Source organism: Pan paniscus, chromosome 11 (assembly GCF_029289425.2).
Source record: "Pan paniscus chromosome 11, NHGRI_mPanPan1-v2.0_pri, whole genome shotgun sequence".
In the NCBI taxonomy this organism is placed as follows: domain Eukaryota; kingdom Metazoa; phylum Chordata; class Mammalia; order Primates; family Hominidae; genus Pan; species Pan paniscus.
The window spans coordinates 97,432,885-97,451,149 of NC_073260.2; the positions used below are offsets into that span (position 1 = coordinate 97,432,885).

Here is an 18,265-nt window from a genome sequence, read left to right on the forward strand (position 1 = left end):
CCTTGATTACTCAGACCTGACACTAGCCTTCTGAGACCAGCCCTAACAAGGGGGTTTCATCTGGGAGCACTTCCCTGACCTTACAACTGTTTCCTCTGCCACCCCAGACAAGATGTCTGCTATCTGTGAATCCAGTTGTTATTTAAAATGTCAAGTGACAAGGCTGGGCGTGGTGGCTCATGCCTGTAATCCCAGCACTTTGGGAGGCCGAGGCGGGCGGATCACTTGGGGTCAGGAGTTCGAGACCAGCCTGGCCAACATGGTGAAACCCCGTCTCTACTAAAAATACAACAAATTAGCCAGGCATGGTGGCGCATGCCTGTAGTCCCAGCTACTCGAGAGGCTGAGGCACAGAATCACGTGAACCTGGGAGGCGGAGGTTGCAGTGATCTGAGATCGCTCTACTACATTCTAGTCTGGGTGATAGAGCGAGACTCCATCTCAAAAAAAAAAAAAAAGTCAAGTGACACAGTAAAGAAGTATGAAAGCATGAGACTAGAGACTTCCTATTAGATCAGTGTTGATCACGTAGAAGATACTATGATAAATCACAGTGATTTTTTTGTTAGTTTTCTACATATACAACTTTTTAAAGAGAACAGCCTGGTTTTATGAGGATAGAAGAGCAGGGAAAAGCTAATATAATAGAACCTGTTTGAAAGCTGAAGTTAGCAATGATTCTCAATTCAGAAAAGGAAAGCAACAGAATCTAGGAGTATTTGTGAGGAGGTTCTGAGAGCTACACACCCCCTCCAGCCCTCTTATGGGTCAGCAACTCTGTCATCCAGAGCCACCTTCACTGAAAAAAAGTGGCTTTTTTTTTTTTTTTCAGTCTGTGGGTTCAGAAAAAAGAAATAAGAAACAACCCACTGGACTAGAGAGATAAACCTTTAAGCCATAAGCCCCTTGCTCCACTGCTATAGTCTACCAGGAGTTTGACTAGAGGAACGGGCTCCTATGGCTGTGGACATGATCTAGCTGGATTCTTGTTGTTGCAATTATCAAGCCTTGAGCAGTCATGCTCATGGAGGCTTAGACTAGGAATGCAAATTACGATCAAGACAACAGACCTACCTCAGAAACTAACCTTGCTACTGTCACCCTTCCTAACAAGAACATGACCTACTTCCTCTCCTTGGTCCTCTCCCTTTTAAAGGCAGTGCTGTTTTTTCCAGGGATCTAAGGTCCAGACATGGAACAACTGTTTTGGCTACATACATTTTTGTTTGATTTTATGACAATTCTTCTAAGCCTGTATTGCAAAGTGCTATAACATAGTTGCTTTAGGGGTAAAAAAAGTGAGTGAAAACAGTTGTGTGTGTATTAACCTACAAAGTACCTCAGAGAAACTACAGACACCTGGGCTTCACATCACTGTAATCCCTGATATAGAATCAGTTCCAGATTTCATGTCACTGGTAAATAATGGCACTCAGAAAAAAAAAATCAAAAATGGAATCATAATTATTTGAAGTACATATTATTGGAGAAGTCAACATTAGTTAAACAATTTCCATATAAATACTGAAGCCACCTAAAATCTTTTAATTTTTAGCAACTTGTGTTACACATTCTTAAAGAATATTATTAAATTCTCAATATATTGGTTGTTGAGAGCTATAAAACAAATTGTATTCAACTCAGTTATTTAATTGGATTCGTTTTTTGAATATTTAATAAAATATTTCAAACATCTAGAAAATATAGCAGATACTTATGTATATTCGAATCAAATTATATTAATATACCCTATATCCATGAAGTTTAGTGAATTTTCCCAAATTTATCTCCAATATCAATTCGATTTTCGTTATTAAAATTAGAATGTTTTCAAACCGAAGGGGAGAGACTGATGGCAATGATAATGTATTTGTGATCTGTAGTTCAGGTTTGGATACTGCCTTCTACCTATGTCACATAGGCTGAGTGAGCTACAGAGACACACCACTATCTGGAGTATCTAAGCAATAAACACACTGAACCCAACACGCTGGCCAACCACTCCTTCACTCTACAACAGGCTTCATATACTCTCCTGTGTTAACGATTTTGGTAACTGCCTAAATTTTTGCTTCATTGGGCCAGTAAACTCTTTATGAATTACTACATGGCAAACATTTTTTAAAATAAAACAAAAATTCTAATAGCCCCAATCTCCCTGACCCTAACTACAAGAAAAAAAAAAAAAAAAAGCCTACAATTTCATTGCTTTGCTTAAAATAGGATGTAGACATAAAATCTTTTTACAGAAAAGCATCTTTGTTCTCTTTTAACAGTGACAATCTATACACTGCCTTAATTGGGCCCCTGTATTTCTCAGCATGAATTTCATTTTTTACTGAAGATTTTCTTTAAAGCAGGTAAAACCGGTTTGTTCTTTAAAAAAAAATCAATAAGAAAAACACTCCAGAATGAGGAGCAGGAAAATAATGCATGATAGTAAGGAGATCTCTTCAAATAAGATGATTTAATCGGTCCTCAAAGAGTTTCTAACACAGGGGCCAATCACCCAGAAGACAAACTAACAAAATCAGTTCATGCCACAGAGCCTTTGCATTTCAATCCTTCCACACGTATTGACTGGAGACTCACAGAGAAATGGTGCCTTTGCTACAGCCACCCCTTGTTCATCAGCACTGATGAGATTTGGGGAGAGCACCCAGAAATCACTAACTCTGTTTTTTAAAATACTAAATTAAAAAAAATAAAGCCAAACCTTACCAGAAAGGAGCAAGCTGACTCCACAGAGAACTAAGCTGGCTAAAGAGTCCATGCTTCCCCAAATCTCTCCATCCAGTTTCCACAAATGTGCATGAGGTCCCAAGGATCCTTTCAAAAACCCAGCGGTTTGTGACTTTCCATTAGCATCGTCCTACTACGTCTTGTTTACAAGTTAGAGGCAAGAAGGAACAGCACAGAAGCAGGCTGTAACAGTCTCATTTCTGTCTGAGCACAGGGAGTTTTAAGTTCCTTTTTCCTGTTTCCTTTGTAGATTAGGATGGGAAAGGCTGTATCTTAAAGGCATTTGGTATCAGCAGGGCTGGGGGCACTCAAGCCCTACCCATCTCGCAATTCATCAAAACACTTATCTGTTGCTGTTGCTTCTGCTGCTGCTTTTGCTGCTGCTGTAGGGGTAGAGGAATTTTTGTTGGAAGTGTGGGTCCCGGTCAGCATTTTCAGAAACAATAGGGGTATCCTCTCATAGGCGGGAAACTGAGAATAACAAGCCCTCCACCTATGTATGGTATGCGATGATGACCAATCCTTCTCAGACTTCTAACAGCTCTCCCGGGGCTACTGGGATCTCTGACAGAAGGAGCTTTTGGGTGTGGGGAGCCGTTTTGGCTTTTGTTTTCTCATTTTAACCCACATGGTTTGAATTGGGAAAAGAAGGTTTCCGTGATGAGAAAATACAACCTGAAAAGCAATTAATTTCAGTGAACACCGGTGAGGTCAATGCTCAATGTAGCCCCAAGAGACCAGAGTCCAAAATTGTGAGCCTGTTTTCTTTCACACAGATGGCCTGTTGATTGGCCATTAGCCCAAAGATACCCATGTTGCTGGCTATAGCTTTAATTTTCATTAACAATTCATCTAAAGGTGATCAAATTTCTTGAAGAAGTTGGCATAGAAGGATTTTGGTAATGAGAAAGATTTGGTAGTCATTGAGCAATGGTGTTTCAGAAGCAAATTATATATAACATTTAAAAACTAATCTGTGTAAAAACACAAACATACAGGATTAGATTGGGATAAAAATGGTGCTCATGAGAGCAAAGAGAGTTCATGGACCAAAATGAAAATAGCCATGGAATGTACAATATCTAAAATGAGGTCAGAGACCCTACACTTATCCAGATAATTACTCCACAATATGAATTATGACATTAGATTAGAGCGTATACACTTTGCTCATCATCGACCTTCATGCTTGAGGAAATCATTATACTCCTCCTTTTCCTACCCACCGGAGGAAAAGGCAGATGCAGCTAGTGTTGACTAATTTCTGTCCCAGGTTTTATCACATCGATGATGATCTTAAGAACCAATTAATGTTTCCAGTTTGCAGGTGTGAAAAAGCCCAGGTTCTGTCTGCAAACAGAACTGGGTTCAAATACTGGCTCAGCCACATGTGTAGCTGAGAAAAGTTACTTAGTCTTTTTGAGCCTCAGTTTCAACAGCTGTAAAATGGCAAAAATATCTCCTTCCCAGGTGTTTTGAGAGGAATAAATGAGGTTTAAAAATATAAAACCATTTGGTACTATGCCTAGTTCTTTGAAGGTTCTCATTAAATGTTAATAAGTTTATTTTCTTTCATCTTTCCATTCAGTCTCAATTTAAATTCCAAGAGCTTCTACTAAAAAGCTATTTTCTATTCCTATGAGATGACTTTAAATTTGTCATCATGAAAAAAAAAAAAAATAGTGGGCCTGGCACAGTGGCTCACGCCTATAATCCCAGCACTTTGGGAGGCCAAGGCGGGTGGATCACCTGAGGTCAGGAGTTTGAGACCAGCCTGGCCAACATGGCAAAACCCCATCTCTACTAAAAATACAAAATTTAGCTGTGCTTGCTGGCGTGCACCTGTAACCCCAGCTACTCTGGAGGCTGAGGCAGGAGAATTGTTTGAACCTGGGAGGCAGAGGTTGCAGTGAGCCGAGATCGCACCACTGCACTCCAGCGTGGGTGACAGAGCAAGACTCTGTCTAAAAAAAAAAAAAAAAGAAAAAAAAGAAAGAAAAATGAAGTTCCACACAGGCTAAGTTACTTGCTCTGCTGTGAGTAGCAGAGGTAATATCTGAATCCTGAGCTCTGGACCTCCAATTTTTCCCTTGTTTCATAGTTCAAAAGTAGATCAAGAGTAATGTAGGACATCACAAACACCAGCAGGGTATACCTAGACCTTACAGAAGTATTTGAAATGAAACTTTGACAGATAAGAATAGTTTGGTGACACTGAGAAGTGCGGTCAGTTCTTAGTGTGCTTCTGAAATAACTAATGTCAGGATCAGTGGGTGCTCTATTAATTCACTTCAGGAAAATGAAAGGGGCCTCCTCATGAGTCAAGCTCATTCCATTTAATTTGATTTTTCCAGACATACCTACAGTAAAAGCATAAAGAAAACCAAACCAAACAAACAAAACAAGCAAACAAACAAGGCTCTTGGCTGATTCTTCATTTTCTATTTCCTGCTTTTTGCACTCAATACATGAAAAACACTATAGACAACATTAAAAGTCTTTGAGACTAATTAACAAAGATATCAATAGATAACAAAATGGTTTTTCTGAAAGAGGTGGAAAATAACTTACATAATACTACTATACACTGGTATCACATGTCAAGAGGTCAACATCACAAACACAAAGCAAAAGCCTTGTATGCATACCCTTTGGCCCAGAAAATCCAGTTGTTTTTTTTTTGAAATGGAGTCTCACTCTGTTGCCCAGGCTGGAGTGCAGTGGCACTATCTCGGCTCACTGCAACATCCGCCTCCTGGGTTCAAGCGATTCTCCTGCCTCAGCCTCCTAAGTAGCTGGAATTACAGGCGTGCACCACCACACCCGGCTAATTTTTATACTTTTTTAGTAGAGATGGGGTTTCACCATATTGGCCAGGATGGTCTTGAACTCCTAACCTCATGATCCACCCCCCTTGGCCTCCCAAAGTACTGGGATTACAGGCATAAGCCACTGCGCCCCACCAGAAAATCCATTTTTATGATATACGCCAAGCCAAAATCAAATATGTGCCCCCAAATTTGTGTATAAGGACATTATAGAAGCATAGTTGATAATAATCAAAGCCTAGAAATAATCAAAATGGTCAACAAAAATGGATTATTTATTAAAAATCATGGTATACAGTGAAGTTCCAGACAAGTGTTCAAATACTATGGTGAAATCAGATTGACATAAAAAGATGTGAAAATGTTTATGGTATACTGTTGATTGGGAAAAAAACACAATTTAAACAGAATGAAATTTATACACACTGAAATACACACCACAGATATACAACAAATAAATATCAAAGCGTTGAAAGTGACTATTTCTGAGTTGTTGGAAAACATAATTTTTATTTTCTTTTTTATACTTTTCTATAATTTTAATTTTAGAAATAATGAACATATATGTAAAAATGAAGAAGACTGAGGGGACGTCCTTGAGAAAGTTGACCCAGGGCAATAGGATGTATACTTTAAAACATCCACTGGCAAATAAGAAACAGAATCCAGGCTACCATATGACCCAGCAATCCCACTGCTGGGTATACACACCAAAGAAAGGAAATAAGTACATCAAAAATACATTTACACTCCCATATTTGCTGCACCACTGTTTACAATAGCTAAGATATGGAAGCAACGTAAGTGTCCATCAATAGATGAATGGATAAAGAAAATGTGGAACATCTACACAGCAGAGTACTATTCGGCCATAAAAAAGAATAACATCCTGTCATTTGCAACAACATGGATAGAACTGGAGGTCATTATGTTAAGTGAAATAAGCCAGACACAGAAAGACAAACATCACATGTTCTCATTTATTTGTGGGATCTAAAAATCAAAACAATTGAACTCAGGGAGATAGAGAGTAGAAGATGGTTACCAGAGACTGAGAAGTGTTGTGGGAGGGTGGGGGAGGTGGTGAGGATGGTTAATGGGGACAAAAAAAGCTAGTTAGAAATAATGAATAACACCTACTATTTGATAGCACAACGGGGTGACTATAGGCAATAATGACTTCATTGTATATTTTAAAATAATGTAATTGGATTGTTCATGACACAAAGGATAAATGCTCGAAGGGATGGATACCACCCCATTCTCCATGATGTGGTTATTTCACATTGCATACCTGTATCAAAACATCTCATGTACCCCATAAATATATACACACCTGCTATGTACCTACAAAAATTTAAAATTAATAAACTAATAAAATAGGATAATTTTAAAAAGAAACAGAATCCAGATACATAAAGTGTGGCCTCCAGGAGGTGACCAAGAAGATGGGGTGTCAGCCACCTACAGTACAGCCTGGACATTCTGTCTTTCGCTGGTCTGTGGGCACTGAGCCACCAGAGCCATCCCATCTGACTTCTTAAGGACATTAATGAACTTTTTTGTGAACCCACTGTACATAACAGTGGCTAGCAGAAAAGGAAGGGTCAGGCTAGGCATGGTGGCTCACGCGTATAATCTCAACACTTTGGGAGGCCAACGAGGGCGGATCACAAGGTCAGGAGTTCGAGACCAGCCTGATCAACATGGTGAAACCCCGTCTCTACTAAAAATACAAAAATTAGCCAGGCATGGTGGTATGTGCCTGTAGTCCCAGCTACTCAGGAGGCTCAGGAGAATTGCTTGAACTTGGGAGGCGGAGGTTTCAGTGAGCCGAGATCACACCATTGCACTCCAGCCTGTGGGACGGAGTGAGACTCCATCTCAGAAAAAAAAAAAAAAAGAAAAGGAAGGGTCATCAACAATTAAGTTTTGGCCTTCAGCCAGGACACCACAGTTAAAGGGACAACATCCACTCTGGTTTGGCTGTGGAAAATACCTGACCCTCTCCAAACCCCATTTACTCTAAACCCTCTCAGCTATTGCAGCATTTTTCTTTTACTTTTCTTTTGTTAACATTGAAATGGCAAGGACTATATTATTCACCGTAGGAAGAGACACAGAAATAGAAGATGTTGTCTCTGCTTTTGAAGCTCATAATTACAAAATCCCAGCGTGGTGGCACTGCATCAAAACAGGAAAAGTTAAATCACAAAATCAGGCATTGTGCTGTTGAATACCAAAGGGTGGTACAAGGAATAAAGTTCTAGCAGTTGTTTGCTTTCGTACCCTTTAGACTAGAGAACACCAATTCCCATACTTTTTTTTTTTCTTTTCCTGGTATTTCCTAGACACAGGTGGCATCTTTCCAGATAGACTGTAAGCTCTTAGGGCAGGAGCTCTGTACTTTATTTCGAATCATCCTATGCCTTCTCTCAATGGCTTAAGAGAAGGAGTAACCTGGATGTCTTTGCAACCATTGTGAGGTCATGTGGCCGCAGATAACATAGACTAGGTATAGATAGAATAGATAGGACACAGATACAGGTATTCCCCTGCCTTGAAAAAAAAAAGCTTTAAAAATGATAAAATAACATGAAAAGAAAAAGTAAACTCCTATTCCTCCTTCAAAATACAATCCAGGCCGGGCACCGTGGTTCATGCCTGTAATCCCAGCACTTTGGGAGGCCGAGGTGGGCAGATCACTTGAGGTCAGGAGTTCGAAACCAGCCTGGCCGACATGGTGAAACCCCCGTCTCTACAAAAATACAAAAGTTAGCCAGGTGTGGTAGTGCATGCCTGTAATCCCAGCTGCTCAGGAGGCTGAGACCGGAGAATTGCTTGAACCCAGGAGGTGGAGGTTGCAGTGAGCTGAGATCGCGCCCCTGCACTCCAGAGTGAGACTCTGTCTCAAATTAAAAAAAAAAAAAATTCAAATGTCATCTCATCTATGAAACCTTCCTCTTGGTAGCTACCAATACCTAACAAACCACCACATAATGTAGCAGCGTAATACAACAATCATTTATGTAGCTCGTGACTCTGTGGGTCAGAAGTTTGGGCTGCCCTGCACAGTTCCCCTGATCTCAGAGGGCCTCCCTCATGTGTTCACAGTCAATTGTCAGCCATTAAGGTAGTTCAGCTTCAGGTATGGGCTGACTGCCTGTGTGGCAACCAGGATGGCAGAGCTTTAACTCTCTCACCTTCCAGCAAGCTAGCCTGACTTCTTAATGTGGCAGGCTCAGAAATCCAATAGAGTGGAAATAGACAAGTTCTCTTGAGGCCTAGGCTTAGGATTAGCATATCATTACTACTGTACATTCTGTTGGCCAAATCAATTCACATCACTCAGACTGCATCCAGGGGCGGAAACATAAACTCCACCTTTTGATTTGAAGAATTATAAAGTGTGAAACTAAAATAAAATCAAGAATTTTGGTCATTTTTTTCAAAAAGGTTTGTTGGGATATAATTTATATACAGTAAAATTCACCACCTTTTCAGAAAATTGTGGTGAAAACATACATACCATAAAACTTACTATCTTAACTGGTTTTAATTGTACAGGCCAGTAATGTTAACTATACTTACATTCTTGTACAACAGATCTCTAGAACTTTTTTGTCTCGACAAACAGAAACACTATATCCATTGAACAACTCCCCATTTCCCCTCCCCTAACCCCTTCGACCACCATTCTACTTACCTCATACAAGTAGAATCCTGCAATATTTGTCTTTTTTATGACTAGCTCATTTCACTTTGTATAATGTCCTCAAGGTTCATCTAAGTTGTAGCATGTGACAAGACTTCTTTCTTTCTAAGGCTGAATAATAGTCCATCGTATGTATATACCACATTTTCTGCATCCATTCATCAGTCCGTGGACATTCAGGTTGCTTCCACCTCTTGGTTGTTATAAGTAATGCTGCAAAGAACATGAGTATGCAAAGATGTCTTCGAGATCCTGCTTTTAATTCTTTTGGATATCTACCCAGAAGTGGGGTTATGAGATTATACAGTAATTATATTTTTAATTTTTTAGGAATCTCCATACTGTTTTCCATAGCAGCTGCTCCATTCTGTGTTCCCACCAACAGTGCACCAGGGATCCAATTTCTCCATATCCACTTGCTGTTTTCGGGGTTTGTTGTGGTTGTTGTTGTTGATGATGATGATGTTGTTGTTGGATAGTGGGAATCCTAACAGGTATGAGGTGGAAATTCACTCCTTTTAAGTACACAATTCCATAACTTTTGGCAAATGAATACCTTGGTATAATAAGTGCTCCAATCACCCCAATATCCGTCACCCCAAAAGTTTTCTTAAATCCCATTGTAGTAAAAATCTCCTCCCCCAACGAACAGCCACAGGGAATCACTGATCTGTTTTCTATCCCTATAGTTCTGAATTTTTCAGAATGTCATATAAAGGAATCATACAGAATATAGCTTTTTAAATCTGGTTTCTTTCATTTGGCATAATTCATTTGATAAATTCATGTATCTGCATGTATGAGTAGCTTGTTCCTTTTCTGTTCCTCAAAAGTATGCCATTGTATGGACATACCACAATTTGCTTATCTATTCACCAGTTTATTTATCTATTCACTATTTGGAATATTTTCAGTTTTGAGTGATTATGAATAAAGTCCCTATAACTTTATTCATCTTTATAATTTAATGTTCAGAAATCCACATACATATTGTTGTGTGAGCATGTTTTTCATTTCTCTTGGGTAAATACCTGGGACTGAAATTAAGGAACTCCTAAACTTTTCTGTTGTGGTTGTGCCATTTTTTTTTTATTCCCATCATCAGCATGTAAAGTTCTGTAAGTCACCATGGTGTTTGCAGAAAAAAAATCTGAAAAAACAAAAACAGTTTTAGTTATCGTGCATCCTTGCTAGCTCTTGTTATTGTCACTTTTTGTGTGTTTGTTTTTTAGCCATCCTAATAGGTGTGCAGAGAAATAAATCGGTGTGATTTTTAAATCTACATTTCCCTAATGACTAACAATGCTGAGTATTTTTTCATGTTCTTTTTGCCATGCATTTATCTTCTTTGATAAAGTGTTCAAATTGCCCATTGTTCAATTCAGTTGTTTGTTTCTTCTTGTTGAGTCTTAAGAGTCTTTTATGTACTTTTGTCAAAATATGTGATTTGCAACCATTTTCTCTCAATCTGTGGCTTGTCCATTTTTTTAACACTGTCTTTTGCAGAGCAAACATTTTTAATTTGAAAGAAGTGCAATTTATCCATTTTTTTCTTGAATAAATAGTGCTTCTGTGTTATATGCAAGGAATCTTTGCCTAACACAAGGTCATAAAGATTATTTCTTATGCTTTGTTCTAAAGGTTTCATAATTTTAATACCTAGGTAACATTCTTTTTGAGCTAATTTTTCGTGTAAAGCGTCAGGTATAAGTTGAGGTTTATTTTCCTGCATGTGGATGCCCGATCATTCCAGTACCACTTTTTGAAAAGACTATCCTTTCTCCATTGAATTTTCTTTGCACCTTTGTCAAAAATTACTTGGCCACAAAAGTGAGTACATTTCTAGACTCTCTGTTGTGTTCCATTTATTTACGTATCTTTTTTTTTTTTTTTTCCTAAGAGACAAGGTCTTACTCTGTCACCCAGGCTGGAGTAGAGTGGTGTGATCGTGGTTCACTGCAGCTTCAAATTCCTGGGCTCAAGTGATCCTCCCACCTCAGCCTCCCAAGTAACTGGGCTGCAGGCATGCACCACTATGCCCAGCTAATTTTTGTAAAGACAGGATCTCTTTATATTGTCCACACTGGTCTCAAACTCCTGGCCTCAAGGTGATTCTGCTGCCTCGGCCTCCCAAAGTGCTTGGATTAAAGGCATGAACCACTGCACCAGGCCTATGTGTCTATTCTTTTGTGAATACTATACTGTCTTGGTTACTATAACGTTTTTGTTTTTGTTTTTGTGTTTTGAGATGGAGTCTCGCTCTGTCACCCAGGCTGGAGTGCAGTGGTGTGATCTCGGCTCACTGCAACCTCCACCTCCCAGGCTTAAGTGATTCTCCTGCCTCAGCCTGCCAAGTAGCTGGGATTACAGGCATCACCACCATGCCTGGCTAATTTTTCTATTTTTAGTAGACACGGGGTTTTCACCATGTTGGCCAGGCTGGTTTTGAACTCCTGACTGCAAGTGATCCGCTCGCCTTGGCCTCCCAAAGTGCTGGGATTACAGGCGTGAGCCACCGTGCCCAGCCAGTTACAACATGTATGGTAGATATTGAAATCAGGTAATAAGAAGTCCTTTAACTTTGTTCAATTTCAAAATTATTTTTGGTTGTTCTCGTTCTCTTGCATTCTTTTGCTTACTTTGGACTTACTTTGCTCTTTATTTTCTAATTTTTTAAGACAGAAACTTGTATCACTAATTTGAGACCTTTATTTTTTGTAAAATATATTTATGTAATGATATAAATTTTCCTCTAAGCACTGCTTTAGTTTCACCCTACAAATTTTCATATGTTGAACTTTCATTTTTCTTTAGTTCAAAATTTAATCTAATTTCCCTTTAACCCATGAATTATTTAGAAATGTGTTACTTAGTTTCCAAAATCTGGGTGGATTTTTCAGGTACCTTTCGGTAAATAATTTCTTTTTCTTTTTTTTTCTTTTTTTTTTTTTTTGAGACAGAGTCTGGCTCTGTCGCCAAGGCTGGAGTGCAGTGGTGCAACCTTGGCTCACTGCAACCTCCACCTCCCAGGTTCAACCAATTCTCTGCCTCAGCGTCCCAAGTAGCTGGGATTACAGGCGACCACCACCACACCCAGCTAGTTTTTTGTATTTTTAGTAGAGACAGGGTTTCACCATCTTGGCCAGGCTGGTCTTGAACTCCTGACCTCGCGATCCACCCGCCTTGGCCTCCCAAAGGGCTGGGATTACAGGCGTGAGCCACTGCACCTGGCCAATAATTTCTAGTCTAATTTTTTTGTGATCAGAGAACATACTTTGCATGACTTCAGTTCTTTTAAATTTGCTAAAGTTTGTTTTATGGCCCAGAATGTGGTCTATCTTGGTATGTGTTCCTTGTGCACTTGAAAATAATGTGTATTCTGCTCTTGTTGATGGACTATTTTAAAATTTTCAATCAGGGCTGATGAGGCAGCTTGTACCTGTAATCCCAGCAGTTTGAGAGGTCAAGGCAGGAGGATTGCTTAAAGCCAAGAGTTCAAGACCAACCTTGGCAACAAAGCTAGACCTTATCTCTACAGTTTTTAAAAATTAGCCCATCTTGGTGGCACACACCTGTAGTCCCAGCTACTTGGGAGGCCGAGGCAGAAGGATTCCTTGAGCCCAGGAGTTTGAAGTTATAGTGAGCTATGATCACACCACTGCATTCCAGCCCAGGCAACAGGATGAGATTCTATCTCTAAAAAAGTAAAAAGTTTCAATTAGGTAGAGTTGGTTCATAGTGGTTTTGTTTTTTGTTTATTTGTTTCTCTTTTTAAATTTTACTTTAAGTTCTGGGATACATGTGCAGAACATGCAGATTTGTTACATAGGTATACATGTCAAGTCTTCTACATATCTCTACTGACTTCCTTTCTACTCTTTTTCCATCAGTTCTGAAAGCAGAGTATTAAAGGTTCTGCCTATAATTATGAATTTATAGTTATCCTTTCAATTCTGTCAATCTTCACGTATTTTGAAGGTCATTTGTTAGGTTTATTCATATCTAGGATTTCACATTTGTTATGTATCTTGGTCAATTGAACTATTTATCTTTATTTAATATCCATATTTATCTCTGGTAATATTCCTTATTCTGAAGTCTACTTTGATATTAGTTGTGGTAATTTTTGAAATTTTTCATAGCAGACATTATTTATTCACAGTTACATTTTTATTAATCTTCAAAAAGGCCACATACAACAAGGGACTCTTGAGCTAGATATTGAAAGCTGAGGTGCTTCCCAGGTTCATGGCAGTGGGCAAGGAGGTGGGATGGGCATTTCTGATAAATGCACCAGTAATCTGATCCAAACATGAAAGTATGATATAATAAGTTATAGCAACCAGCTGGACATGGTGGCCCACGCCTGTAATCCCCGCACTTTGGGAGGCTGAGGCGGGTGGATCATAAGGTCAGGAGATCAAGACCATCCTGGCCAACAGGGTGAAACCCAATCTCTACTAAAAATACAAAAATTAGCTGGGCATGGTGGCACATGCCTGTAATCCTAGCTACTCAGGAGGCTGAGGCAGGAGAATAGCTTGAACCAGGGAGTCGGAGGTTGCAGTGAGCCAAGATCGTGCCACGGCATTCCAGCCTGGTGACAGAGACAGACTCCGTCTCAAAAAAAAAAAAAAAAGAAAGTGAAATAATATACCATGTGTTAGTCTGTGTAGCTAAAAGGAATATCTGAGACTGGGCAATCTATGAAGAAAAGAGGTTTAAATTTGGGCTCATGATTCTGTCAGCTGTACAGGAAGCATGCTGGCATTTGCTTCTGGTTAGGGCCTCAGGAAGCTTACAATCATGGCAGAAGGCAAGGGGGAGCCAATGTGTCACATGGTGAGAGACAGAGTAAAGAGATAGAGGTGGATGTGCCAGTCTCTTTTAAACAACCAGATCTTGCATGAACTCATTATTGCAGGGAGGGCACCAAGCCATTCATGAGGGATCTGCCCCATGACCAGAACACCTCACACCAGGGGATTACATTTCAACATGAGATCTGGAAAGGACAAATATCTAAACTATATCATTCTACTGCTGGTCTCTCAAATCTCATGTCCTTCTCACATTGCAAAATACAATCATCCTTTCCCAATATTCCTCAAAAGTCTTAACTCATTTCGGCATTGACTCAAAAGTCCAAATCTCATCTGAGACTCAAGGCACTTTCCTTCCACCTATGAGCCTATAAAATCAAAACCAAGTTATTTACTTCCAAGAAACAATGGTGGTATAGGCATTGGGCAAAGGTTTCCATTCCAAAAGGTAAAAATAGGCCAAAAGAAAGAGCAACAGGCCCTACACATGTCTGAAACCCAGCAGGGCAAACATTAAACCTTAAAGCTCCAACATAATTTCCTGTGACTCCAAGTCCTGCATCCAGGGCACACTGGTGCAAGGAATGGGCTCCCAAGGCCTTGGGCATCTCTACCCCTGTGGCTTTGTAGGGTGTGGCCTCTGTGGCTGCTCTCACAGGTTGGAGTTGAAGGCCTGCAGCATTTCCAGGCTCAGGGTGCAAGCTACTGATGGCTCTACTATTCTGGGGTCTGGAGGGTGGTGGTCCTATTCCCACAGCTCCACTGGGCAGTGTCCCAGTGGGGAGTCTGTGTGGGGGATTTAACCCTACATTTCCCCTTGGTGCTTCCCTAGTAAAGGCTTTCTGTTGGGGCTCTGCCCATGCAGCAGGCTTCTTCCTGGGCATCCAGGCATTCCTATACATTCTTTGAAATCTAGGTGGGAGCTGCCAGGTTTCCTTCACTCTTGCATTTCACACATCTGCAGGTTTAACACCACATGGATGCCACCAAGGCTTACAGCTTGCACCCTCTGAAGCCACAGTCTGAGCTTTACCTGTGACCCTTTGAGTTCTGGCTGGAGTCAGAGCATCCAGGATACAGGGAACAGTGTCCCAAGGCCATACAGGGCAGTAGCTTCCTGGGATTGACCTTTGAAACCATTCTTCCATTCTAGGCCTCCGGGTCTGTGATGGGAGGGGCTTCCCTGAAGACTTCTGAAATGCCTTTGAGGTCTTTTTCCCACTGTCTTAACTATTAGCACTTGGCTCCCTTTTAGTCACGCAAATATCTCTGGCAAGTGCTTGCTCCAAAGCCCTCTTGAATTCCTCACCTGAAAATGCTCTTTCCTTCTCTACTACATGGCCAGGCTGCAAATTTTCCAAACTTTTATGCTCTGCTTCCTGTTTAAATGTAAGTTCCAACATTAAGTCATTTCTTTGCTCCCGTATCTGATCACAAGCTGTTAGAAGTAGCCATACCACTTCTTGAACACTTAGTTGCTTAGAAATACTTTCTGCCAGATATCCTAGGTCATCACTCTTAAGTTCAACCTTCCGCAGATCCCTACGGCATGGACACAGTGCAGCCAAGTTCTTTTCTAGGGCATAACATGGGTGATCTTTACTCTAATTCCCAATAACTTCCTCATTTCTATTTGAGACTTCATTAACCTGGTCTTCATTGTCCATATTTCTATTGGCATTTTAGTCACAACAACTTAAGTCTCTAGGAAGGTCCAAACTTTCCTTCATTTTCCTGTCTTCTTCTGAGTTCTCTGAACTCTTCTAACATCTGCCTATTACCCAGTTCCAAAGCTGCTTCCACATTTTCAGTTATCTTTATAACCACACCTCACTCCTTAGTATCAATTTCCTGTGTTAGTCCATTTGCATTGCTATAAGGCAGTGTCTGAGACTGCATAATATGTAAAGAAAAAAGGTTTAAATTTTGGCTCATGGTTCTTCGGGCTGTGCAGGAAGTATGGTGCCAGCACCCACTTCTGGTGAGGGCCTCAGGAAACTTACAATCATGGCAGAAGGCAAAGGGGGAGTCAGTTGTGTCACATGGTGAGAGAGGGAGGAAGAGAGAGAGGTGGAGATGCTAGTCCCTTTTAAACAATAAGATCTTGTACTCATTACCACAGGGAGGGCACCAAGCCATTCATGAGGGATTGCCCCCATGATCCAAACACCTCCCACTAGGCTCACCCTCCAACACTGGGGATACATTTCTACACGAGCTTTGGAGGTGACAGACATTCAAACTATATCACCATGTAAGGGGAAATGTAAGCGATTGAGCAAGGATGAAATAAGAGTGAGAAAGGGTGTGGCCAGAGACAAGGTGCTTTATACAAACTGGGTCCAGACTTGGTATTCCCTACCAAGGTCTATAACAATGAGAAATAAAAGGTTTTCAATCAAGGAGTGTCATGATCAAATTTCTACTCTAGGAAGATTACTCTGAGAGCAATAATATGTTAAATTGGTAGAGATTAAAGCCAGGAAAACACACGATAGATGAGTATTGCAATGTGGCATTTAAAGATCATGAAAGTCTGAAATAAGGCTATAGCAACATCAGAGATGGAGAGAGTTACAAATGTTAAAGCAATGAAAATATTAACTTTAATGACTGTTAGACGTGGCACAGAGGGAGGAGACTAAGACAAGTTCAAGGTTGCTGTTTTGTATAATTTGAGAAAACATCTAGCATAATTCCTGATAATGACAGCTATTAGTATTATCATCATCGACTACAACTCACACATTTCACAGGTTAAAAAGCATCAACAACAACCTGTGGCCCCCATAGAAAAAGTGGAATCATACTCCTACTGGAGAAGCTACCATGCTTTATTGTAGAATAACTGTTGGCCCACCTCTCTCTCTCATTGTTAAACTGTGGACTCTCCAAGGGCAGGAATCCTGTCATATTTATCTCTGCATCTCCAGCAGCTACTTTTATAAATGTTTGTCGATTTGAAACATAAAATACGGAGCCTTTAAACGCTATTTAGTAGCCATTCCTGTTTGAAGAACTTTATTTTGATACCTTGGAAAACCAAATAAAGGCAGCTCAACTAGTTCCTACTTAAGCAGGACTTGTTCAATTCAGTGCTGTTAGCACTGATGGTTTATACGTCCAGGAAAAGCTCTCTGAATAGAGGCTGTGTTTTGCATATAAGATTTACAGTATCCCTGTGCACGTGTTCATAAATGACATTCAAGATATCCTGCCAGACCAGTCAGGAATACAGGCATGTCCCTGTAAAATAACAAAACAACACTCCTCTGACCTTCTAAACACCACTCACAAAACTGCTAGAAACTCAGGTCCAAATCATTCCCTTTTGATTCCCTGGGGATAAACTAATAGACGCTGAATTCCAGACCACATGGAAGTCCCCCACCCTTTGTGACTCAAGGCCTCCTCATCAGCTCTGTATTGTGACTCCTGGCATGGCTGCAGTCCCATACAGAAGCCATCCTGCCAGACTCTCCAGCTTTGTCTGCAGTTGCCCTCCCTGTGCCCTCTGCACTCTACACATCATAGCCTTCTCACTGTTCCTGGAACATTCCAAGCCCACAGCCCATGAACTCTTCCCCCTAAACCTCCAAGGGACTTTGTAATAGGTTCTCCTTTGACTTGAAAGCTCTTTCGGTTAATCACTTCAGTGAAGTGGGTAAGAGACGGAGAAGAAAATTAACCTGGAAAGAATGTTAGATTGTGTGTACCATCTTTTCACCTACACCCGCTCTCTGAGATTGCAATCAGCCCTTCTCAGATATAGAAACAAACAAACAAAAAACAATTGTAATGAGGAATTTCACAAAGACCACTTAAAATAGAAACTTTCTTTTAAAGTAAGGAGCTATTTTTTTTTCTCTTGCATTTGGCAAAATACTCTAAGTTAGAGGCATGGAATCTGTGCTTTATTTTTTTTTACACTGGAAAGTCCATATTGGAGTTGACCTCTAAAACTGGCATCCCAGTTCTTATAAAGTTAATGGTGTTAATTATTGATAATCTTCTGTCCTTCAATCTGGCTTACTCTAGCTTCAATAAGGACAGACAATCTGCAAGCAGGAAAAACTTATTTAATTACTTATAAGTGTTTAAAATATAGATACATATTAATACCACCTACACACCCATGCACAATATATAAACACATA

The 18,265-nt window shown here is 40.2% G+C and overlaps 1 protein-coding gene across 5 annotated transcripts in view; it reads right to left on the reverse strand.

The window, feature by feature from the left end:
• TEK (TEK receptor tyrosine kinase) overlaps positions 1 to 3,294 on the reverse strand; it is a 122,537-nt gene extending 119,243 nt beyond the window's left edge. For 2 of the 5 annotated variants that reach the window (XM_034967272.4, XM_008956111.5), the window contains exon 1: positions 2,722 to 3,293. In XM_034967272.4, coding sequence (XP_034823163.1) covers positions 2,722 to 2,773 — 52 coding nt within the window. In that variant the 5' untranslated portion in view covers positions 2,774 to 3,293. Of the gene's footprint in view, positions 1 to 2,721 lie in introns of all 5 variants that reach the window. The other 3 variants (XM_034967271.4, XM_003830698.6, XM_008956112.5) reach the window with 3 other exon arrangements.
• Between the last annotated feature and the right edge of the window lie 14,971 nt (positions 3,295 to 18,265).